This window comes from Astatotilapia calliptera, chromosome 19 (assembly GCF_964374335.1).
Source record: "Astatotilapia calliptera chromosome 19, fAstCal68.1, whole genome shotgun sequence".
NCBI lineage: Eukaryota > Metazoa > Chordata > Actinopteri > Cichliformes > Cichlidae > Astatotilapia > Astatotilapia calliptera.
In genome coordinates, this window is record NC_137440.1 from 26,606,428 (window position 1) to 26,632,579 (window position 26,152).

Genomic DNA, 26,152 nt, shown 5'->3' on the forward strand with positions numbered 1-26,152 from the left:
TATCATTAGCTTACAGCTGTGTGTAAGGTATGTGCTAACTAAAAATAAAGACAAGATGATAGTTCATTAAATTTTAATGAAATTTGCAGATTGTTTCGGTGAAGTTTAATAAACTCCTTGCTATCTAAAATATAACGGGACACCGGAGTAAATTCTCGAGCATCTCACACTTCTGATAATCAGCTGTCTGCTTGACGTTTATTCAGCTGTGTAAAAACTATAACTTTAATCTCAGCCAAACCGATTTACTCAGGAACAAATAAAATACTAAAAAAAAAAAAAAGCCAAAGAATAACATCGTTAAGTTATCTAAGTGACTTATATATCATGTTTAACCTGAGTAGCGAAAGACAGCGGTGGGTTTGAAAACGATTTGCCAGGAGTCCGGTGTTCTCACGGCTCTAGTGAGCCTAGCTCCCGGCTCGCTATCGAGCTAGTGGATAACAGACGTCTCTGAAAACGTCGGAGCGCTTTTGAAAATATGTGGTGTCCTGATAAACTGAGCAGATATTTGAGGTTTACACAGCTACATTCTCACCTGAAAATATGTTAAACATTTATTTTGTGACCCAGAAAGAATAATAAGAGTAATATTAAAACTAACTAGCTGCCGCCATTGTTGTAAACTGAGCTGGGCCGCGCTATGAATTCTGGGACACAGCTGCTTCTTCTTCGGGGTTTAACGGCAGCTGGCATCCTTGTACATGCAGTGCTGCCATCTTCTGTTTCAGTCCGTTATTACACTCTTAAATCCTGCCACTTATTCCTGCGTCTTTTGTGATCTTACAAAGCATCAAACGACGCGTCGACTATTAAATCAGTCGTCGACGATTTTGATAGTCGACGTAATCGTGACTAGTCGACTAATCGTGGCAGCCCTAGTCAGGAAGGGCATCGGGTGTAGAAATCTGGCAAATCGAACATGCCGAGCTACCCACTGAGGCGACCCCTTGTGAGTAAGGGAGCAGCCGAAAGTATCTTTATGATACGTTTAACACATCAGTGTTGCTGGAAAAAACAGCATTTTGACATCATGACCTCTTCACACTTACAGCTCCATCGGTTCTCCCGACAGTCAGACCCGCCTCATCATGAAAACAGCACACAGAGGCTACACTGCAAACCACCAAGTACAGCTATTTTCGACTTATGCCTGATTTCCCCCACACAGAAGACTCTAGTAACACTGACACACTCACACACTCCAACCACAACAGTGAGTCAGCGGACTCGCAGACCTACAGACAAACATCTCTGTCAGCAAACACAAACAGCACCTCGCAGAGGACACTGGGAGAATTCTCCATCCACCTGGGTCACTTTCCATTTGTCCCGTCGACTGTCTGTCTTTCTGCCCGTCTCTCACTTCCCTGCGTCTGTTCTCACGCTTTGCTGTTGTAGAAACCGCGCTGGTTATGAGGAAGGAGACGAGATCTGATGACTAATCTGCGCTTTTGTTGTTCAGCAAAACTGAAGAGTGATTTTGCTGACGTCTGTGATGTTTTCATTCTTTCCCGCTGTCTTTTTTTAATGTGCTACGTTACATAACATGTTGTCATCGCGCTTCATTTAGGAAGTTTATTTTAAGCATATAAACAGCACAGGAAGGTAAAAAGCAATATACTAGACCATAGTTTTATATAGAGATATTTTCTATCCTTTGCTTAAACCCTAACTATATATGTGTGTGTGTGTGTGTGTGTGTGTGTGTGTGTGTGTGTGTGTGTGTGTGTGTGTGTGTGTGTGTGTGTGTGTGTGTGTGTCCCAGGCCTCTGGTAGAGGACCTGAGCTTGAAGGGTAAAGATTGCCCGAAGGGTGAGTGTGGAATTTTTTTATATAGGCCTTATGTACAATATAGCAGAGTGAAGATAAAAAATATACATGTATCAGTCCCACTTAGACATTTGGCCTTTTGTTTTAATATTCTAGGGAAATACCACTGACAGAGCTCTTAGTGCATACCGAATAACCATGCATTAGATTTGAGCGTTCATGTTATCTTAGACTCACATTTAAAAACATTGTTGTGATGCTGCCAGACCAGGTGTTTGTGTAAGGCAAGAGGCAGAGAAGCAACAGAAGGGTAGGGTAGGGAAGGCAGAATGGATGTAGACATCGGCAGTATCATTTTCTGTGCTGGTAGGAAACTAGATCTGCATATTGGCAGGGTTGAGCGATCCTGGGTCTGAGCAGTGGGCTCAGGTGTGCCTGTTCCCCCCACTCTGGGCACTGGGCAGGCGGCATTCACATTTGCCTGAAACCCTAGATAAGTGCTCGAGCTCAGGTGTCAGCTAAAGGTTAGTGCTGTGTCCGTTAGGGTGACGTAGAACAAAGGACATGCTCCTGGCTTGGGTGTCTGGTTACCATGTAGCCAAGATGACATGACTGTGTGATAAGATTAGATGCAAAATAAAAAAGGTCTTGCAATGGAATGTAGGGGCTCCCAATTTACTTACCGAGGACAAAGGGTTCGGAAACGGCATCATGCAGTGACTGGTCTTTGTTATTGAAGGTTCTTGTGGAACATAATTTTCTTGTCAGAATTTCCAATTAGATTTCCTGTCTCAGAAAAATGGCTGTGAGAATGCAAGGGACTGAAAAAGCAACATCAAGCCAATTACTAAGGAAAAACACAGCAAGAGTTTTACATACCCTGCAGTCTATGGCGTATACACTGCACTGTGAAAGCTAAGGGCAAAAACTAATAATATTAAGTATAGAGCTGTGTGTTTATCCATATGCGGCACATAGATTAATAGATTATGCATTCAATTGTATATCATAAAATAAACACACTTATGAGTCTCAGTTTCTAAAAACAAGTACACTTTTCTTTTTGTGCAATTTTGCTTTTAGTTTGCTTTTAGTTAGATAACAAATCCCAGCAACAGTGGCCTCAAGGGAACTTATATTGTAAGGTAAAGACCCTACAATAGGAAAAAGAAAACCTCAACAATCAAACAACGCCCTTTGAGGAAGAACTTGGTGACAGAGGGAAGGAAGAACTCCCTGTTAACAGGAAGAAGCTTCCGGTAGAACCAGGCTCAAGGAGGATCAGCCATCTGCTGAGACCAGTAAATCAAACACTGTGGAGTTTTGGGACTTTCGGTGTCTTAATATAAGGAATTTGACATGTCATTGTAAACTGTTAGGCCATGAAAGTTTCTCTCCTGTTTCAGAGCAATTCATAAGAAATTAAAAGTACATTGGTAGATATGTGATGCATCTAGGGTCATGCTTTTACCATTTTGAATCACTGTCCATAATATTTCTGCAACAAAACATGGTGATGTAACTGTGCAGCATGCTCTTGCCTTTGTTTCTGTACTGCTTAATCATCACTAGAGATGCTGTATCACCACAGAGTAATGCACTGATTGCCACCAGAGATGTTGAAAGAGGGTAAAATGCAAGAGTGAGCAGTAGGAAGTGAGAGTGGTGAGCTCATTTGTCTGTACTCTGCGGCCTGAGTTAAGGACTGTTGGTGTGGCATCTTTTAGCCACCTTATGTAATGTTGTGTAACTCTCTGGATTATCGTCACCTTAAAAGCGTACGGATCTGCGTGCGAGCCAGCTAGAAATTTTATGCGTGTGCTTGTATCACCATCTGTGTGTTCTGCCTAAATGGAGCTGAAGAGGAAAAGCTCCAGCTTCGATAAAAAATCGTTTTTAAAAAAACCCGTAATGACCACGTTGGCAGTAATAGGATTAATGAGTCTCCCTGTGCTATAAACTGATTTTTAGCTCCCTGTCGTGGACACGTTGTGCCCTTGGCAGTGGCAGCATAGCAGTGCAGCGTTGGGCCCTGTCAATTCAGCTCATTGCTCAAGGTATTTATTCACCTGTATAACACTTGGCCCATTCACATGCCTTCCCAGTGTTTTCAGAGCCGTCACAATGAAGACAAAGCTGTTAATCACAGATTGTTCTCACTGTTTTGTAATACTAAGGATTTGCTGCTATGCTAATGTTAATGGCTGATTTGAGGAAAGCTGTGATTCCCTATGTTGGTACAGGTCACTGCACACACACAAACACACACGCACAATCTTTATCCGGAGTTTATCCAGTGATACTGAGTCAGATTTTTTTCTCTCTGACACATTACCTAATCCTAAGTAGTCACAAGCTAACAGTAGCTTACAATGTTTTATATTGCTAAAACACTAACCCCTAACCTCCAGGCTGAATGTAGCCATAACAGCCAACAGAAACCACTGAGCACCTTAAAATACACTCGAGCTATAATTTGTATGTGGCATGTTACAAGCGTATTTTAAAATACTCAAGTACTTTATGTTTCAGTTCAGGGCTTTTATGTTGGTTTTTGGAAACTCTCTGGTGTTTATTTATTTAGGACCGTGCATGTTAATGAACATAAATGTAAAATAAATTACATGAATGTAAACATGCCAGATTATAGCCAAGGGCTAATTTCCATCTGTTGTCCATAAAACATTAAAAAATAGACATAATAATTCATAAAAAATTCATAATTCATTTATAATAAAAACTCCATCACCAAACTCACACATATCATTCTATTCCCAAATAAAACATTAAAACTATACAACTTATACATGATCACACACTTGATTTGTCCATAACCAGTTTTTAACCTGTGCCTTAAACAAGTTGAATGTCGAGCATTCTCTAATGGATCGGGGAAGACTGATCCACAGATGGCCACCTTGGACAGAAAGGACGTTCTGCCCAAATGCTGTCCGTCTGTGGGGAATAAACAAGTCTCCTCGGGTTGTAGCTCGATTGGTCCTGTCTGAGCTTTCTTTATGCCTAATGAACTGCTTTAGTGGTGGTGGAGCAAGGGAGTGTAAGACTTTATATATTAAACACACTCTTTTAAGTTTCACTAAGTTATTGAAGTTCAGTAATTTATGTTATGTGTTGGATTTTGGCTCTTTTGGGGGAGCACTAGTTTGCACACCTCTCCATCAAGCATGTAAAACAATACTAGACAGAAAATGAATTGATGTTGATCGCATTGCTCATAAATATTTAAACAGTTAATATATGAAGTATTTCTTTATGCAGTTTATTGAACTATTTATGCCAATGAAGCCGTGTTGAGCTGAACTTCAATTCAATTCAATTTTATTTGTACACAACTCAACAACAGTCGCCTCGAAGCACTTTATATTGTAAGGTAGACCCTACAATAATACATACAGAGAAAAACCCAATAATCATATGACCCCCTATGAGCAAGCGCTTTGGCGACAGTGGGAAGGAAAAACTCCCTTTTAACAGGAAGTAACCTCCGGCAGAACCAGGCTCAGGGAGGGGCGGGGCCATCTGCCGTGACCGGTTGGGGTGAGAGAAGGAAGACAGTAACTTACATATACATATACATATATATATATATGTGTGTGTGCATATTTTTATCTATCTATCTGTATATATATAGATATCTATATGTATATGAACGTGTCTGGACATAAAGGGTTTTTTTTTTTTGCTTCTGTAAGGCTTCTTGTTTCTGTTTGTAGTTTGCTTATAGGATTAATGGATCAAGCTTGAGTAAGTAGTCTCTGGTAAGAGTAAAACAGAGGTAGCATTTTTACAAAATGCAGTCTCAAAACCCACTGGCTAACATCTGAAGCTTTTAAAAATGTCTCTTCTAGGGCTGAACGATTATGGAAAATAATCTAATTGCGATTTTTTGCCCCAATATTGCGATTGCGATGCAATATGCGATTATTTTTTAAGGTATTTGTCTTCTGTATTATTAAACAAAGACAAGCAATACATCATATAGTATGGCCAATACTATATTACATTAATTTTAAACTGTTCTTTCCTGGAAGACAGACCTCTGTTATGATGACATGAGGTGATGCATGAATTGATGACTGACATTTTTATTTAACTTCTTCAATCACAACAGTATATTTGAACATACACAATAGTTTATTTTTAGCTTACAAACATCTGAGCATAAAGTGCTGACAAGGAACCCTGGTGTAAACATTAAAATGAAAGTCAGTACAATGTGCAGATTGCAGAAATATACATAAAAAAAAATCAGTGGCTTTACCACACTCAGTTTTTCGACATCTGTGAACTACTAGACAGTCATTCAATTAAAAAATAATATTAAATAAATAAAACTAATAAATAAAAAATACACACATCTTACTGATCTCTGCAGTCAGTAACATTACACATAAAGTGCAAACATAATAGCAATTGTATAAACACACACACAAACACGCCTTTAAAGTTTAAAGGCGTGAAATTGGACGGTCTAGTTCTGATTAGCGTCACCGCTGTCTCGGTGGAGTTTAATAAACTCGGCCGTCTGCTTCTTGCTATCTAAAATATAACCAGACACTGGTGTAAATTCTCGACTGTCTCATACTTCTGTTTAATAAGTTTTCTGTTTGACGTTTAGTCAGCTGTGTGAAAACCAAGGAGGAACCCACCCGGGGGATTAATAAAGTTTTATTTTATCTAATCTAATAACTTTAATCTCAGCCAAACCGATTTACTCACGAACAAACAAAACACTGAAAAAAGCCCAACAATAACATTTTTAGGTTGTCTAAGTGACTTATATATTACGTTTAACCCGAGCAGCGAAACTCCGCGGTGATCTGAAAATGATGTGCCGGGAGTTGTGCCGTTCTCGGCCGCATCAGTAACCCTCGAGCTCCCGGCTAGCTGTCGAGCTGGTGGGTAGCAGACGCCTCTGAAAACGTCGAAGCACTTTTGCAAATATGGGAGATCTTGATAAACCGAGCAGATATTTGATGTTTACACAACTACTTTCTCGCCTGAAAATATGTTAAAAGTTTATTTTGTGACCCAGAAAGATTAGTATGAGTAATTTTAAAACTTAGTAGCGGCCGCCATTGCTGGAAACTGGAGTTTGGCTGGGCCGCGCTATGAATTCTGGGATATGGTAGTAATTTGGACAGCCTTCGGCGCGTCGCTGTGACGTAATCGCTCTACAAATGCGGCCTCAGGAGGATGCAGCCCATGAATTGTATAATATAATCGCAGTATAATCGCAGCCTTTGCGGTTAGAAAATTGCACTTGATCATGTCGCGATATTATCGCAAATGCGATATATCGTTCAGCCCTAGTCTCTTCCATTGTAAACAAAGATCAGGAAACCGTGGCGAATGATTTTTGCTGTATACAATGGAAGCTGCAAATGTTGGCAGTTATCCCCACAGGTAAAGTCATCAGATAATAGCAGATGGGTTCCCAGATTGCCAGTTAACTAAATTTCTCAAAGAAGCTGGAAAAAAAGTGGTGGTAAAATTTAGCGGATATGTACAATTAGAATCTACGTTTAATAAAGTCACTTCCAAGCCATTTGAGTTATTGACTTTCAGTTTTTTAAACAAACAGATAAACTATTATGTAGTTTACAGATGTTTCATTGAAGTTAGAAGATTTTCAAAGTCCTGCCTTTACTTTAATACTAATGTGAAGATGGCTAGAACAATTATCAGTAATCTGAGATGGGGGAAAAAGGGGACTAACGAGGTGTAATAAATAATTTCCCTTTATTTAGACGCTATATGAGGAGTAGATAATGGATGTTAGTGGTCATGCACAATAAATGAAACTTAAAAACCTAGAAAACTCAAGAAATCCTTTTTGTAATTTGAGTTTTTATTTTATTTTATTTTATTTTTTTACTGTGATTTCTCTAAAATCCGCCACTTGAAGGGTCTTCTATATTTTAAATATAATACATATTCAACTGGAAAGCTATTAGAGAAAGTATACTGGAACAGAAATGCATGCAGGTACAGTTATTTTTCGTCCAGCGCCGTCTGTTATCTCTCCAATCAGATCTTCCTACCTTGTTCGTCCTCATTACATTGGTTCCAGTTTGGTCCTTTAGGGAGGACAGTAATTAAAAACGATTGTCTACACACTTAAGAAATGAATTTTCTTAATTATTCCAGCATTATCTATATTTAGTGTAACACCATCCCCCACTCACCCAGAAGCTCTGTGGCCTAGTTTGTTGATTTTCACCCAAATCCAATTCAAGCGTGAGGGTCTGGATTAGACTGTGTTAAAGCTCGGCACGTGTCGCAGAGAAAGCTGAGTAATTCCCCAAAGGAAGGGGGAAAAAAACAAAACCCTTCTTCACGTCCCAATTAGGTTTGGTTAATCTTTTCATTTTGATCCAAAACGCCAAATGGTGTAATTCAACATGGAACTGAACAAGCTTGTGGATTACAGTCATGGATTGTGCTCTGAGTGCCAGGGTGATTGAAATACTGTACAGGATTAAATGGGAAACCAGATAAAAATGGAGCATTGTGGCCCAGTCAGTCAATTTAAATCAAGGAAATCTCAGATAAACTTGTTGGAAATGGGGCGCGTGGGCCTGCTAATGTGTATTTTTAACATTGTGAAAGGGTGAATTTGAACTGAAACGACATTTTTCATCTAAATCTAAAGTTGTCTAAGGCTAGGGTTAAATTTAACCAAATCCTCTTTCATTGTAGTTTTTATTATTATGTGTTAGTTTAATTTGCCCTCCAACCAGGGTTGTTATAGTTATGCTGCTCTATTATTTTCTCGACCATTATTGTCTATCTGAAGAATCCTGAGAAACGGTTTCTGACCAAGCATCAATCCAAATAACCCTTAATTTAAATGCTGTTATTGTAATTTTATTTGTAAAGGTCCAAAATTGCTACAGACGAATATCAAATGCCTTTTCTGCGTTACCTATTATTTTGAAAATAATTAATTATATTTGTGCGTGCGTGATGCATTTTCAGGCATCATCAAAGAAATAATGGAACATGTAGCTGTGTTGCAGATGATGCTACTCGCTGGTTCCCGGCAGTGACAGCAAACTAACAGCTAAATAAATGGACCTTATGTAACTCTGTAAACACAATGAGCTGACAAACACAACAATAAAAAGTGACAGCGTGTAGGCGCTTTTGTGAAAACATCGCAATTTGAACACAGCTTGCTGAGAATACATTCCAGTATTTGTCCAGTGTGTCTGAAATCGTTTATCCGTCAGTAAGAACAGGAAGAACCTGCAGGTCTGCTGAGCGTTAGTGCTGTTTACATATTAAAGAAACTTAATCTCCCTTTTACATAAGACGGGAAAACACTTCAAGTCACAGTCATCTGATACTTGACCAGTTCATTAGGTAGAGAAGGTGTGAAGTAGATCCTGTGGGGTTTTTTTCTCTAACCAGCTTCCTGTTTCTCTCAGCACTGCTCTTTAAATTACTACTTTCTTTTGTTCTGCCACCGAAAACCATGTTGACATTTCCCAGTAAACTTGCACACCTCATCCCTATGCTGTCTGATCTTTTTTTGAGCTTGCTGCTGTGAGCATGCACACAGTTATGTCCTTTTGCCACTGCGATGACAGCCTTCCCTTTACAGTCAGGAGCATAACTACCCTATTAACCCAAGGGGGAAGCTTCTGAAAGGAAGGCCCTGGAGAAACTGCAAGAGAGGTTGCAGCTTACTAGCAAGCTTAGTGTCTTTTTATGTTGGTGTCTTTTGTGCTAGTTTGCAGTTGTGCCTGCCTCTTTGTTGGATCTCCTGTATGTATCTTCCCCCCTCCACAGACAGTTCCTGAACTGCAGCTTTTGATTGCAGATCTTTTTATGTGTACGCTAATTATGGTTAATATTACGTAATGCAAGAATGTAATCATATGTAAAAGCTAATTTCCATTTTCCCACTTTATACTAGTAGAAGCATTCAAGAGGACCTTTTCAAGTGTATTTTTAAGGGCCGTCTTGCTGCTGGAAGCATGAAATCATTTATATGTATGAGGAAATAAAATTCAGATTAAAATAATATCTATAGCTTTTTAGTGAAAACAAGTAAAAACTAAGATCATGCAATTATACAATAAAATACTGACTTGCAAATAAATCTGCGAGTTGTCCAGCACGCTTGCATGCACACGTGGAGGTCGTAAAGATGGCAATTGTTCTGTCAAAAATGTTGAAATAAAGGCACTATTAAGTTAAGAGGTTGCCATCATTAAAAATGCCTAACCTGATAATTACCTTCAAAATGAAGTCCATGAAGACTGTGCTATAACACAATTATAAAAAATGTTCATAAATTCACAGAAAATTTTGATTATTTTATTTTTTACTGTGGAATTACTGTAAATAATCACTATTATTTAATTATTTTTTGTGTAGTGCGAATGGCAATTGGGGGATGGAGGCCTCTTTCAATAGGAAAAGCTGTAAAACATGAAAATACAGTTAAAAGGTAAAAATCTGTGCAGTCCTTCCAATTTTCAAAGTTGTCCAGTGGGCCTGTTTGGAGTCCTTGCAGGGCCGGTTCTGGTCTGTGGGCCTTATGTTTGACACCCCTGGCCTAAAGATTAAAAAAGAAAATACAAATAAATGCAAACAAACTAAGAGCCAAACGGAAAATACTTGACAAATAAGTTCAGAAATCATAACTCAGGGTCCAAAAAACGAGGACCATGACAGATTCAGCTTGAATGTTGTGACAGAGTAGCTCTGTTACGCAACAACTGGGCAGAAGCAAAATCAAAGACAGGAAAGTAAGGGAATCTGGCTCGTGGAGCTATAGCTCGGGTGTTACACAAAGGTGACATGGAGAAATGTGCGGTCTACACCAAAGACTCTACACACACTGGAATTCTCCCGTGAGCAACAGCCTTATTATAAACAGCAGCAAATTTTATGTTCTGAAGCAATTCGGTATCCAGCTTGTTCTTATTTTCAGGTTTGTTTGTTTTTTGGAGGTGTGAAGGTTGTTTTTTTTTTAATCTTCTGTGTTGAGAATGAAAAACAGGACGTGCTGTTCGCTTCTTCTCCCTCACCTGTTGTCCTTCGGGCTCTCACAGGACACAGAGTACTGGTAGGATTTTGTGCGGTTAAAAGCGGTCGTCCTTCAGCTGTGCTTAGAGACGAATGGCGCTGCCCAATTATTTTATTATGCAGACTTCCCTGTGCGTGAGTGTATAGTAGGCGTATTGTATTTGTGTGGGTACCTACAGCTGTGGAAACACAGTGAAGAATCATGAACGCTTTGTCTACATCACCCACAGACTTGCTCAATTGCTCTCTGTATCTCTCTCACAAACACACACTACACAAGGGAACAAAGGGAGTAGGTCACCACAGGGAACATTGCGATGGCAGATGAGCAGGGCACTTTTCAGCCACATGTAACTCAACAACCCCTCTCTTCTTCCTCGTTTCCCCTCGTCTTCCTCCTCTCATTCCTTTAACATGTTTGCGCATAGAGGCCACATAAATTAGTGATCAGCACGCTCACTTGTTACGCACCAATCAGTCGTGGGTTTATCAGCGCTGGCATATGGTGGTGTAAAACAAACATTGCCTGCTATTATGGAACATGATCTCAGAGCTTTCCCACGTCTTTGCACATGCCAAAATATCAATTTGGGTTAAGGAAGTCACCACTGTGTGTGTGGGTGTGTGTGTGTGTGCCTCTGTGTATGTAAATGATAATCTTATCAGTTTTACACATGGAGTTTTGATGACATCTGAGTCATAGAAGCTGGCCAAGGCTCATGGAAAATTCACAGTGTGAATAAGGGCTGAGGCGGGCTCTACAGAGAGGTTCAACAAGTGTCTTTGTTGTTATACTCAAGTCACGATTACACCAAAATCAGGAGCAACTGTAACAAACAATGGAAATGTAAAATGCTCTGAAATGTAAATCAAGATCTTGCAATACAAATGCTACCAACCTCCCACCCCCAGTTTACTCATAACCAACAAACGTGTCTCTTATGATAAACACCAACTGTGACTCATGAGTCTGTCTTCAGTCAATTTCCTTTAGCTATATGACGCTTGAAAGCTTTTTTAAGGTGACTGCTTCAGTCTTTTCATTTTAGTCACTGCATCGTTAATATCTTAATTTAGTGCGAGCATGCTCACCAGCATCTTTTCCTTTTTAGCTCAGATAAACCAAATGTACTATACAAATGTACAAATGTACTGTAGCTAGGAAATTGTACTGAACAAATGCTTCCCTCAAGCATTCGCCTTGAGGGAAGAAAAAACTTCAAGTGAATGCTAATTTTGTTTTACACCTGCTGAATGTGTAAGCAGCTGTTTCCTAACATGCTTTCCATAGTGTAGGCTGTAAACAGTTTAGTAACAAGTGAGGTTTGAAGCTTTTTTTGCTCGTCTAAAGTGACCACAAAAGCCTGTCCATGTGGATTTGTTCCATTGTTCATTTATTAAATATAAAATTCAAATTTAAAACAAAATCTGTCGTGCTCACATGCAAATATTAAGGAACCTGAAAACAACATTTAACAAATTGAAAGGTGAGACCATTTAGGCCTCAGTCATACAGCCCTAGAGGCCGATCAGTGACCCAGTAGCAACTGGTTGCTAAGGAATTCAACTCAGTTAACTTCAATTTTGCCATCTATAATCCAGTGTTGAGATCCCCTCCCAGAAGCCTTGACGCCCACTCACAGCCTGGGACATTTGACCTCAGTAAATCACATGATAGGGTGGGGCTAGGTTTCACAATGGGTTCACCTGAAACCTTGGCTGATTGTGACCCACACCCATTTTCACACCTGGGGTTCGCGTGATTAATCAGAGGATCAATAGGGGGGTCCATGACCCTCTTGGTGACACTCCACTAGGGTTTAAAATCTGGGACTCTCTACCAGTTGCTTTTAGAACTGAAGAAGCTTCTCGGATGAAAGCTGAAACATCTTTAAGAAATCTTTTCTTTTCTTTTAAAGCTCTTTAGGCTCTTTAGGCTACGATGACCTGGAGGACTGAGAACCTTCACAGACAACTCAATTCAGTTTTATTTATATAGCGCCAAATCACAACATTTGCGTCAAGCCTCTTTATGTTGTAAGGTAAAGACCCTACAATGCAAAACAGAAAACACCTTAACAAAAACCTTAACAATTATATGACCCCCTATGAGCAAGCACTTTGGTGACAGTGGGAAGGAAAAACTCCCTTTTAACAGGACGAAACCTTCAGCAGGACCAGACTCAGGGAGGGCAATACGTGGTTGGGGGTGAAGGAAGCAAGACAGGACAAAGACATGACGTGGAAGAGAGCCAGAGTTTAATAATAACTAATAATTAAGTGCAGACAGGTGTATAAACACAACTGAAGAAGAAACACACAATGCATCAACCCCCAACACCGTAGGCTTATTGCAGAATACTATGCAAAGTATGGGCAACTGCAGCAATCTGATAGCATCCAGAGCTATCACTAGGAGGGTTTTATGCCTCTTTGCCTGCATCATTCATGAGAAATTCAGGGAAAACACATTTTTCCCTAGGCCTCTGTAATTAGGTTTTAGTATTTCACTTATGTAAAACTGAGTGGCTCACAAGAGACAGATGGATTTATAAATCTCTGTTATTAGGATTACTATGTACCCTCTCTAATGCAATATGTAATATGAGAAGTAACATCTTGACATGTTGCTTCTCCTGCTATTTATGCACAACTTTGAGCGTAGAGCATTCATATTAAATCAACATACCTAACTCCCAGCTCTCCCATTATATTTAGCGATAAGCATGCTCTTCAATCTCCTCTGGCTTTGAGGGATTTTTGCATTTTAATTGCTAAGTTTCACTTAAAAGGAGTCAAGATATTCACACATTCCTAACTTGACCTCTTTTCCTAGCATCTTAAGTACGCACCTTGTATGGTGAAGTCCAAATCTGACTAAAAATGGTATCACATGGCCTGTAGGTGAAGTCACTTCTGATGTTAAGCCAGCTACCCAGAGGGGTTCAGCAACAGAAGACCTGATGCACTTACATGGGGAGAAGACGTGAAAATAAAACAAGAGGGGAAAGGGGGGAGGATTAGGAGTAAAAGCGCTAATCTTCTTTTTTATTTTCCTCCAAATTGTTTGACCACCGCAAACAGCACACTGCAGCATGATGGCAGCTGACAGCTTGCTGAATCATTTAGAGCTGTGCATGTGTCAGATAGTGTGATTATGTGATTTCTCTACAGAAAGGCCCATATTATAAAGCATATATATTTACTGTGTCAACAAAAAACCAAGGCACTGAGATATAGCAGCTATATATTAATACAAATGCATGATGGCTTTACTGATCATTATTAAGTGTTTACTTTACTGTGAACTGATTAGTCACTTAGTAATTAATCGATCATTTAGGTAGAAATGCCAATGATTTGAGTCAGTCTAAGGAGCTTGGAAAGAAAAGCGTCTGGACTTGTTTAAGTTGCTTGGAGACGTTTCACCTCTCATCCGAGAAACTTCTTCAGTTCTAAGGGTCAAATGGTGGAGAGTCCCAGATTTAAACCCAGTGGGAGTTTCCCCTCAAAGAGGGACAAAGGACCCCCTGGCGATCCTCTACCTAATCAGGATCGCCTTAGACTACGATGACCTGGATGACTGAGAACCTTCACAGACAATGATTTGAGTCAGTTTCAGCATCTTGATCCAGATGTTCAGATGTTTGTGTCTTGCGTTATAGTAAAAAGATATTTTATTTAAAAACAGCTTTTTAGACGGAAAAAACTGAATAAAAATGAATGAAAACAGTTCTTTTTTATATGAATATGGACATTTTAGCATGTCAGTGCAGTGTTTGCAGCTTGACTTTAATTTATGATACCCAGACTTTTATGTGTTGCTCGTAGTTTGATTACATACAGTGTGAAAGTGTTAAGATTTTTGCATTAAATGTCAAACAAGGCCAGATGAATATGTGCCAGATTCTGGCAAGTGTTCTCCAATAAGACACAGGGCTGAAACGACACGCAGAGAGAGCCCAGAACTCATCCCGGTGTGCTGAGTGTGCAGATTATAGGTGTATCCTGTCACTTAGGTGTCACTAATGTACAGAGGCAGATCTCACAGCCGACATGCTGCCTGTATTCCTTCAGGTAACGCTCACCTTTTCCATCCTGGTGATAGCTGCTGTGTCAGCTCAACAAAGAAAGTGCTATGGGACTATTTTAGTTTCTAGCTTCCACTGACAGAAGAAAAATTCAGCTCAGATAAAAATCTGTCAGACAATAACAGAAATGGGCGCTGACTTGAGACCAGCGTTTAAAAGTAGACATTGGCACCACTGATTGCAAACACGTGGCTCTTAAGACACTTGATTAAAGTAAAAGCAAACGGCCATATCCACATACTTAACTATGGCTTTGCATTAACTTTAACTCTTTAAGTATTAAGTAGAAATGTTTTTGTAATGGCCGCTTTACCCAAGTTGAGCACAAGAACTACATTAAAGATGTAAAGGCCCTGTGAACCTGTACTGGCAGAAGACCACATTCAGTTGATCATCCTTCTTCCTTCTCAAAAGAGGGTCTAGTTTGATAGTCATTGTTGGAAGGATTCAAAGAGTAGCACTACTGATTATTCAGAAACGAGCTCCCCTGGTGGCCTCTTACTTTCTTTTTTTTTGCCCTCCTGCTGAGCTGCTTGATTGAGTTTACAGTTGAGGAGGCCAATTTGGTGAGGCCTGATGGGGGGGATATGGGAATGTTTAACGACATATAGTTCAAGAAGCAGAAAATTACATAAGGATTAAAAACGAAAAGAGAGACAACAGCAGAGAAGAGTGCTGGAAAATGACAGAGCTGGACGCAGAGCACTTAGTCACACGAGTTTCTCGCGTAGTGTTCTCAAATATCTTATTTTGTTGTATTTGAGATATTTGATGTTATCTAGCTTTTGAGAAAATAGTGCTCAGAGAACATAGTTCATCTTGAGTAATTGCACACAAAAGAAATAGAGAACAATAAACAACAGTTTTTAATCCAATTTTGACAATCATTAAGTGAAAGATGATGACGCTGACTCAGAAGATTTGCCTCTAGTCAAGCATATCTCTGTGTAAATACTATTGCCGTGGTTTGTCAGTGAATAAATGTTAACTAAGAAAACATTGTTTTAAGTGTTTATGGAAAAAATGTGACTTGTTTAGTCTATTTGGGTTTTTAAATGGTTGCTGTATTTCACAGTATCAGCAGGTTAACATGCTCAACAATAGCCTCGATCTCTCATCAGACTTGTACATTTTTACCTTTTTTATCTTGTGCAGGAGAGGTTCGAGGCATTGTTTAGGATCTACGATGAACAGGCGACTTTCCAAATGTTCAAAAGCTTCCGGAGAGTCCGGATCAACTTCAGCACCCCAGAGGCAGCAGCCCGCGCACGCATTGAGCTACATGAGTCCGAGTTCAACGGCAAGAAGCTTAAACTCTACTTTGCTCAAGTAAGTGTCAGCTGAGGGGTCTGGGAAAGGGCAGGAAGGGGGCCTGGGAGATGGAGGATCTGAGGCAAAGCACTGCTTATTTACATAGAGAGTTAGGGCACAGTGCATTGTGTGTGCACAGCAACACACAGAAAAACAAACTCGGAGAAAGAGCATGGTACACAATCTCCTCCCAAATTCTTTCAATTTCTCTTTTTAATCCATCTTTTAGTGTTGTTTGCATCTCTGAGCCACACCTGACTGCTTCCTGAACCTATGAGCCTTCCTGTCAAAACTCATCTGTTACATTATTGAGCACAAGAACACAGTTCTTGATTCCCCACCCACCCACTACACTGTAGCTGTGTGAACAAGTGTGTCTCTATGCAGTTGTGGGGAAGAGAGAGGTTGAAGGATGAATTTTACAGGTTACATACTGTATAAATTGTATTTCAATCACATTTAAATAGCTATAAATTAATGTGTAGCAAGTCCAAAACACCCAGTTTAGCTCAGTTTTAGTCAAGATTCCATCAAAGTTGTGCTTCCTGAAAAAAATACAAGTCACTGCGACTCCAACTGAAACTCCCCTTATCGCGAATACATCATCAGTCATGACCCCTGCTGCACCTTTTAGTACTTTGATGTAAGAGGATTAAGGATTTTACAGCTTGACAGATGCCACATGTAGGTATTGTAATTACAGCAATTGGCAGCTATCAAAATGCTGAAATCCATTCATTGGAAAAAGCCTGTTATTTGAGACTTGAAGACAGAGCTTCTGACTGAAACTTCAGTTTATCCTGTGCATATAACCAGCGGACAATGAGACTTGTGTATGAATTAAGAGAACAGTCGTTTCATCAGCTATCATCTTCTCTCCAATAGATCCAGAATGGTGACGAGGACATTGATAAGTCATATTTGGCCCCTCCCCAGCCAGTCAAACAGTTTCTGATCTCGCCCCCTGCCTCGCCGCCTGTGGGCTGGAGCCAGAGCGAAGACGCCACGCCCGTCATCAACTACGACCTGCTGTGCGCCGTAGCCAAGCTCGGACCCGGTCAGTACTCAACTTCAACACGCTCGTGCTCTGTGTTGGTACTCGGTGCCTACAACAGGCGTAACACAGGGAAAATGGTGTGCAACAAATGTATGAAAAAATCTCCTTTGAATCATTCGTCTCTGAACAGTAAAGCCGAAAAAAAGCAGGAAATTATTTCATGCACCTCAGGGGGGCGATGTGGAAAGGATATTTATCTGGGAAGCAATCATGACAAAAGGAAATGGAACATTTTTGAATTATAACTCTTTTAATCTTGACTTTTACTGCGGCGCGTTAGTCACTTCTGAATAGCATCTGAAGTACTTGTTCAGAAGTACATTTAAAGAATGCTGTGCCATTTAAAAATCTGTCTTTCTTAGTGATCTCAGCGAAGAACTTCCTGCTGCTGTGGTTTTTTGCAGAGAAGCATAAAAAAAGGAAACGCCAGACTGAATCCCACGAATCAAATCCATTGTTCGAGCTATGATACATCAGCATCAAGGGTCATTGTCAGTACATATACAATGAAAGAAGCAGTGGATTCAAATGATTTTGCATAACATACACTGACTAATGAGTAAACCCCTTCATAGAAACCATAAGTGGATTTTTGGAGGTGGTGAACGTCTGTGTGTATTTTTTTTCTATCTGCAGTATTAAACTAGGATTAGAAAGTCCTGCAGGGACGATTTATTTCAATTCATCATTACTTATTTCAGGGATTTAGGAGGAGTCATTAAGGGAGGATGGTAAACCAATGGCAATAGTTTATAGAATCTGCCCGAGTGAATCTGCTCTGCTTTCCATTTAGTCGAGCCAAGTTAACATTCATCAATGCCACCCAGGAAAAACAAAACATCCAGTGTGGAAATAGTTGTAGCAGCTAATCTTACAATCACGTTCCTCCCCACCTCAAGAACAATGCTGTTTCATTCTTTCCATGTCTATGCAGATCAACAATTGCATCCTTGTTATTCTAAGTTTAAACAGAGTTCTAGAGGCTCTCAGAACTAAAGTTAGCTCAGTTAAACTGGCAATAGACTACTTGAGTGTTGGCATGCATGCCCAGCCTGCACGGAGCTGCCACAAATGCTAAATACCTTCCCGTTTTAAACCATCCACTCATATCAGACGAATATGTCGGAAGATTTTATTTCTTACACACACATAGTGTAAATGATAGCAATTGGATATCGTTCAGGTCTCACTTTGCCCTGGAGATTTTGTACCTGGTTGCATATAGAGTGGCATGGCAATATGAAAGCTAATGAGGAACCAGTCTAAATGAGGCAGCACAAACCACCACAGTTAGACTGGCAAGTAAACACCTGCACCTCTGTCTGCCTTGTCAGCAAGATATCAGATCGCCGCAGCCTTTAGAAAATGTCACCTAACACGCACAAGAAGGTGTGCCATTTCCACAGCGTCTTTCCATGCTTGCATATGTGGATGTGATCATGCTGATGAAGTGGAAAAAACAACCCGAGCGCCATTTATTATCACCAAAACTGATGATTAAACTCGCCACGTCCTCGCACGCACAATTACACACACACAGTCCAGTTCGGAGGGCCATTTTGACATGTTCTGCTTTTACCATAGCAACACGAGGCTTCAAGAAACTGCTTTGTTCTGCGCGTCACATCCTGCCATCCAACATCAGATTAGCTCAGGGCTGCAGCACAGCACGCTGACTCCCTCTGTCAACTCCCCGTGGTAACAGCAGGATTATATTCGGTGTCCCTCTCTTGTGTTTGGCACCACGGCGAAAAGCGACAAGACCAATTTCCTCCTGTCTGCCAGCTGTCTGATCTCCATGGCGACTGTGATACAATCTCACAAGAGTCCGTTTTCAATCAGAGTCCGCTGAGTTTGGCATCCAGACAAATGGCAAGAGTATTCCGGGGAATAGTTGTCTCTTGAACACGTATCCTGATTTGTTCCTTAACCAACAGGAAAAACAGCTGTCACCATATAATAGATGCCGTACATATTTCAAACATAAAGTATATTTAGTTAGTCAACCATATTAGTGCAAAATTAGTGCTACTCTAGACAGAAGGAGGAGTGTTTTTCGTCTCCTTATCATTCATGGGGGATGTATTCAAATCCCTTCAGTAAAATCAGAGGCACTATAAGAGAGAGACAATTAAATGTGGAACTGAAATTTATGGGAAGGTTTTGGAATGGCAAAGACAAATGTAGAAATACAATTTCCAGAGGCAAAAGCTGTTACATAAGTGTTACTACTTATATAAATTAGATCATATCTGGTGGTTTTATACATGCACTCTTAATGGTATGGTGTCCATTGGTATAATGAATAATGCTTCAAAATAACTGGGCAGTATACTGCCTCCAGGCATTTGAAATGGTCAATAATATTGACTTACTTTTAGACTTAAGGTTATAAAGTTCTAATATTACTCAAAGAGAGCAAAACATACAGCAGTTTCCTCTGGAATGTACACTACATTAAATGATTAACTTGCATGAAGCCTCTTCTACTGAGCAATGTGTTAGTCCAGTTCTCAGTACTCTGAGTTTTGCCAGTCTCTCTTTACCACAGTAGTGGTTTTGCTTTCATATTTAATCCGTAAATGTCCAATTACCCTTTTTTTAGTTTATTTAATTGAAAAAAAGAATGATGTACTGTGTGTGTATATATGTAGATTGATAGGTAGATATAATGATTAGTTTGCATTTAATCTTCCAACAAACTCATTCTCATAAACTTAGAATTAATTAATCAATTAAAATACGTAGGTGCTGCTGCCAGTTTGTGGAAGTCGCCATGTTTCCCTGCCATCTTGAATACAGTGGCCGAGACGGACATCGCTGTTCTGCCTAATTGTGTTAAGTTTGTTGATACAGACCCGCCACATATGTATTAGATGAGAAGATGAGAACTCATAAGAAAATTGTAATTCATGCTTATTTATTCCTAATATACTCAAAATTGACAAGAGCCAGCTAAACAGCTATGGATGGTTATAAGCCAACATTATACCAGCTAATGTTAGGTTCAGGTGTCCAGGAAATCACATTTTCCCTAAGCATAAACAGTTTGATTATATTCTCACATTGTACGAGAGTTGATTCGCCAAGTGTCCAGCAACTTAAAAGTTTCAATAACACTAGTTAAAAACAGCAGCCTCTGATGACAGAAAATTTCAGGATATTCTCAATAACTCCGCTCAGTATCATCAAGATGAATCAGACTTCTTTAACAAGCTTACAGCCGCCTCCAGAAGTAAACATCGACACATACAGACAGCTGAGATGAACAGCTGACTAACGGCCTGCTAAGAAAACAGCAGATTGTGGAATGTATCTGGTCTGGAGTCATTTTGTTATCTGAGTACACTAAATACAGATGAATGGCAACCAGTTTTATAGGTGACTCGAGTGTAGAAGCATAAAATATCGCACATAAAATATGAAATATGATTGTCCTACAGTGGCCAGGATTATGCACTGCCGCAATTTGCTGACATCTAGTGGTGATATTTTACAGACTGTAACTTAATGGCTCTTCTCTCTTTCCATCCCCTCAGGTGAAAAGTATGAACTCCATGCAGGAACAGAGTCCACCCCCAGCGTGGTGGTCCACGTGTGCGAGAGCGAAACAGAGGAGGACGAGGCAGCGCGGCCAAAGCAGCAGATTGTCCAGACCAGACGTCCCGACGGACCCCCAAAGGTCTTCAACTAGAGAGGCCTCCCTTCCAACACCAGTGGGGCCAAGACCGCCACTTAAGCCCACAACACACCTGCCCTCTCTCTCTCGTCTCTGCACTCACAGAGAGCGTCGATGCCCCTCATTTCAGTTCAACTAAAGCAAAAAAAAAAAACAAAACAAAAAACAACAAACATTGCTCGAAGACGGTGTTTGTGGGGAGCGTGGCGATGGAATGAGGTGGCTTGAAGGGGATGGATGAGAATCACACACACACACTCATCACATTCTGTGGACAGCCTGGGGGAGCGGTAGGCATGCTTGCCTCCACCCCACTAATCTCCCCTCGTTTTCGGCAAGAGGGGTGGAAATACCTGTCCCTACGCAGGCACCTGTCACTTATCGCACACACTCAGCTCTCATTGCTAGTCCTGCTCAGTAGCTTGCTAGTCAGTTAGGTTGTTAGCTGTACCTCTCCCTTCGTCTCACAGTCATATGTAATAATCGAAGATCTTTGGTTGAGGACATGTGATACTTAAGCAAAGATATTTTTCTTTTCTTTCTGTTTTTTTAAACAATAAATTGTGTTTTTAGGTTATACATATGTATTATAAGTGTCTATTTTTTTCCTCCTTTTTCATATCTGCTGGTTCGCAGTTTCCGCTCTCATTAAGACTGACTGTGTGATGTTTCCGCTCTTGTCTGCATGTATATACTGTATTACAAAAAATACCTACAGAAACACAAATACTAACAAGCTATATCAAGAAAAAGGAACCTATTTAACATCACACACAGCACGAAGCGCCATATGTGACTAACAAAGTTGTGGTGGTTGTCTGACTTTTTTTTCTTTTTTCTTTTTTTTTTGATTTTGCTTTTTGTCCTTTTTTATTTGGAGAGGTGTTTTTTTGCTGTACTACTAGATGTGTATACTTACTACGTATTTGATACCCCAAAACTTTTTGCATGCTAAGTTACTTCTGTAGATGAAGAGCTGAGGTGTATTTTTTTTCTTAATTGATGTTCGTGACTATGACAGAGGAACGGGTTGATGCTTTTGACGCAAGTGCATATTTGCGCACAGGGTTGAAAGTATGTGAAACGGGGGGGTAGAAAAATAAAAGCTGAATGAGTTTTTGAAAGCTTGACAGTTCAGTCTTTGACTCGACGGCAAATTTGCATGTGTCACTTTTTTGCGATTTGACAGGTCAAACCCCCTTATTTCTTCAAAGGGGTGTCGGGACGGGGTTTGTTTTTCTGTTTTTTTCTGATTCTGTTTGTTGTAATTCACAACTTAAATGTATTTTTTTATGTTATTTAATCAAACCCACAATCTGTGTCAGGTTTCCTCCGAAACCTTCTACTGCTTGTTTTGCACTGAGAATCTCTCGATATCTCCGAGCAATTGTGGGACTCTTGATCGTCTCCTGCTGCGCACCAGAGTACTGCGCTGCGTCTGGCTGTAAATAGCTTAGCGGAAAAAAATTTGTTGAAATAGTTCCTTTAGATATTGCAGTTTACCTGAAAGCATTTTGCTGAGAAAAGGGAAAATTAATCACGCCACATGAGATACACCAACCAAAGCATCGACTCATCTCCTAACGTAAAATGATTTCTTTCTTACTCAGAGACTCTGATCTGTATTTCTAAACACAAGGATATCATGTTTCCCCCGACCCACTTGCAGTAGTTTGTATTGAATTAGCGCTCATTTTATAAAAACATACATTCCTTAATCTACAGCTCACCTTTATTTTGTTCCAATAAAATCAAATCAGACCAGTGTGTTTCACCTCCACTGAATGAAACATTTCAGCGCTTTAAAAGCAACACAAAGGAGGCGAGTCTGAACCTCATTTGTGTCATCAGACAGCATGAAATCTAAAAGTACTTTTTGCTATGTAACAATATTAGTAAGCAAACTACAAGTCTGTGTGCATGTGAGCACTTTACTGTCAGTGTGCTGTTATTTCCTTCACATAAAAGTCTTTTTTTAAAGACAAAGTAGGAAGCACATTGTATGTCTTCAGTTTTATTTCTAGTGTTGTTTGTTTTATCTCAAGCTAAACACCTGGTTAGCCTTTTCACCAGCATATTGCAGTGAGTGCAACACTCCACTTCCTTTTTGCTCGTGTGAACCTTTCAGGCCTTTTTTGGATCTGTGGAAGTGCGTTTCTGAAAAGCGGTGTGGACATGCAGTGCAGTTTTAGGTTTGAGAGAGAGAGAGAAAAAAAAGAAACGAGGCAGGATGACAGTGCAGAACAAAATCACTATCTTTGTTTTTGTGTTTGTCCACAAGAAACATTCATTTTATCTTCACAGGATATGAAATGGTTCTTTGAAATGCACCGTGTTGGCAGAGTGCACTTTTATTGGCACTACGGTTAAGCTGTCGCAGTTATCTAAGCAGACGGCAGACTGGTGGAGCTGCTGTGATGGATGATATTGTAGAGGAAGCAGCGGAGCAGAAAGAAGGACACAAGGAAAGATTTTTTATCTCTTTTGTCATGGTGTTTTAACAAACTGTTGCATTTGGTCACAGTTGAAAAGAAAATTTATATTTATGTACATATGCCAAGTGTTTTTTCTGTTGCTGAGGCCAGTCCCGGTGTGCAGTTTGTTATGGCTTCTCTTGGCAATGTTGTAAATGGAAACAAAAAAAGACAAAAATGTATAACAATAAGTTCCGAAGATGCTCGATCAAAACCGACAGTCATCTTGTTGTGTTCAACATGGACTCTGTTTGAATGTTTCTTTTATTTCTGGGGAACGTCTACTAAAAAGCTCAATTATACCGTTTGTCACTGTTGTACTGTTTCCGTTGAAACCTGAATATTGTGTCTTGTATCGTAGGAATCGAGAAAACAACGTAGCAAAACGAGCAATAATTTATAGTTCTATAATACCAGTATGTGTATTTTCATGTTCTGTACTTATTTCTCAGAGATGGTCTCTGTCTCTTACAGTATCCGCTTCGATTTGTGTAGTATAATAGTCATTTGTTTCACATAGAAAAAAAAATACATAAAGACTTATTCTTAAAATCCATGTTTAGTGTTGTTTATTTCAGGTGTGTCTTTGCTCGAGGGGCTACACTTGGGATGCAAACACAGAAACAGAATCTCATTCCAAAAAATTAGATAGTTATAGTTGTGCAGAAAGTGAGCTATGTACAGTGTATGTACTGGGCTACACCTCTCAATCTTTGAATCCAGTCTTTTCCAATCATATTATCGTAAATATGAAGCTTAGCTGTGCGGTCTGCCTTTACAAACATCTGTAAAAGAATACGTTTTTCTAAAGAACTCATGGAATTCATGAGTCCTACTGTAATAGGATGCCACTGTCACAACACGTCACATCATGAGTTTTTATTCCCTCCCAGATGTAAGTGGTATAATTGTGCAATGGAATCCAGAAGGTGGCAGAACACGTAAAGTTACAGAGCAGCTTAAAAGCATTGCCAATGCTCTGCTGACTCAGTAACTCGAGAGTTTCAAACCTCGGGCGTTTCTGTGGCTAAGCAGCTCCTGTAAATGTGTAGTTGTTCTGGTACTTGTGTCCATAAAGTGTGTGTTGTGCCAGACATACACCTGAGTAAAATCTAGTCTCCCAGTTTGTGGCTTTCATAAGTTTTCATTACTTTCACAGAATTCAGCATTAATTTACCAAATGCAAGATCTTTAAAACATTTCCTGATTTTGTTCTTCTTGATCATAACTGAAGGCTTATTTTATTTTACCAAGACCAGCTGTTGGTTCTTCAATAGATTAAATTTATGTGACAGAATAAATCTTATTACTTAGTATTTAAGTACAGTTTTGTTTTTAATACCAAAAACTAGAAAGTCATTTGCAAATAACTACTTTTTTGAAATAGGAAATAAACTGTAAGAACTTGGCATTTTTTCATGTAGGCATGTAGAGGAAAGGTTTTTTCTTTTTGCCTGTATGAGCAGCAGATTCTAAAGTGAGAAGAGAGAGACCATCTTGAATTCTCAGCCCACATGATCTCTGCTACACATAAGTTCAGCATTAACAGCTTGCATGCTTGTGACACAATTACATTGTTGTAGTTCCTACACAAGACCACATTTGGTATAATGGGGGGCAGTAACTGACCTTTTTGCTATCAAAATGTCTTTAACTTGTGTTTATAAAATGTCAGCATGCTAAGTTGCTTTGTTTCAATGCACTGTATGCTAGCATGCTGACTGTAGCACTTAGCACATGACACCTGTCCAGTCATGTGACTGCAACAATGAGGGCAAACAGGCAACAAATGCTGGCCCACACTGGCCAATCCACAGAACTGCAGAACAGACCTGTTTGTTTCCAGCAGTTTCTTTTCTATTTTGCAAATTCACACTGGCATGTTTCAGATCACAGAAGAAGTTGCAATATTAGACAAAGATAACCAGCTACCTTGAGTTAATACAAAATGCAGTTTTGATTACTTCATTTATTAAGATAAAAGATCCATCCAAACCTACCTGCCCTGTGTGAAAAAGGAACGTGCACCATTTGTTAAATAATGAGTTAATGGTGATTAACCAAATCTCACTTCAGTTTCACTGACCACACCCAGGCTTCATTACTGCTAAACCAGATGAATCATGAAATCGGTTAAATAGAACCAGTCTGACAAAGTGAAGTAGACTAAAATACCTCAAAAGCAACATTTCATGTAACAATTTGAAGAAACAGCTGAGAAAACAAGTCACTGAAATCTATCATTGTTGAAATGGTTACAAAACCATTTCTAAGGCTTTGGGACTCCAGTGTATTACAGTGAGAGACATTATTTACAGATAGAGAGAACTTGGAGCAGTGGTGAACCTTCCCAGGAATGGCCAGCCTACCAAAATTACTCCAAGAGCACATCAGTGACTCATCTAGGAGTTCACTAAAGAACCCAGAACAATATCTAAAGAACTGCAGGCCTCCCTTGCCTAAATTAGGGCCAGTGTTCATGATTCATGATAAGAAGGAGACAAAAATGTGATCCAGGAGAGAGTTCAAAGAAGAAAACCACTGATGACACAAATGAGTCTCTCACATTTATTAAAAAAGCATCTTAATGATCCCCAAGAATTTGGTGAAAAATATTCTGATTTAAAACCAACACAATATTTCATAAAAAAGAACATCATACCAACAGTCAAACATAGTGGTTGTAGAGTGATGGTCTGCTTTG

At 39.7% G+C, this 26,152-nt stretch overlaps 1 protein-coding gene across 4 annotated transcripts in view; it reads left to right on the forward strand.

The window, feature by feature from the left end:
- Positions 1 to 24,002, forward strand: part of rcan3 (regulator of calcineurin 3) — a 47,553-nt gene extending 23,551 nt beyond the window's left edge. For all 4 annotated transcript variants that reach the window (XM_026151701.2, XM_026151704.2, XM_026151702.2 and 1 more), the window contains exons 3-5: positions 16,083 to 16,256; positions 17,124 to 17,295; positions 20,835 to 24,002. In XM_026151701.2, coding sequence (XP_026007486.1) covers positions 16,083 to 16,256; positions 17,124 to 17,295; positions 20,835 to 20,989 — 501 coding nt within the window. In that variant the 3' untranslated portion in view covers positions 20,990 to 24,002. The remainder of the gene's footprint in view (positions 1 to 16,082; positions 16,257 to 17,123; positions 17,296 to 20,834) is intronic.
- The last annotated feature ends 2,150 nt before the right edge of the window (positions 24,003 to 26,152 follow it).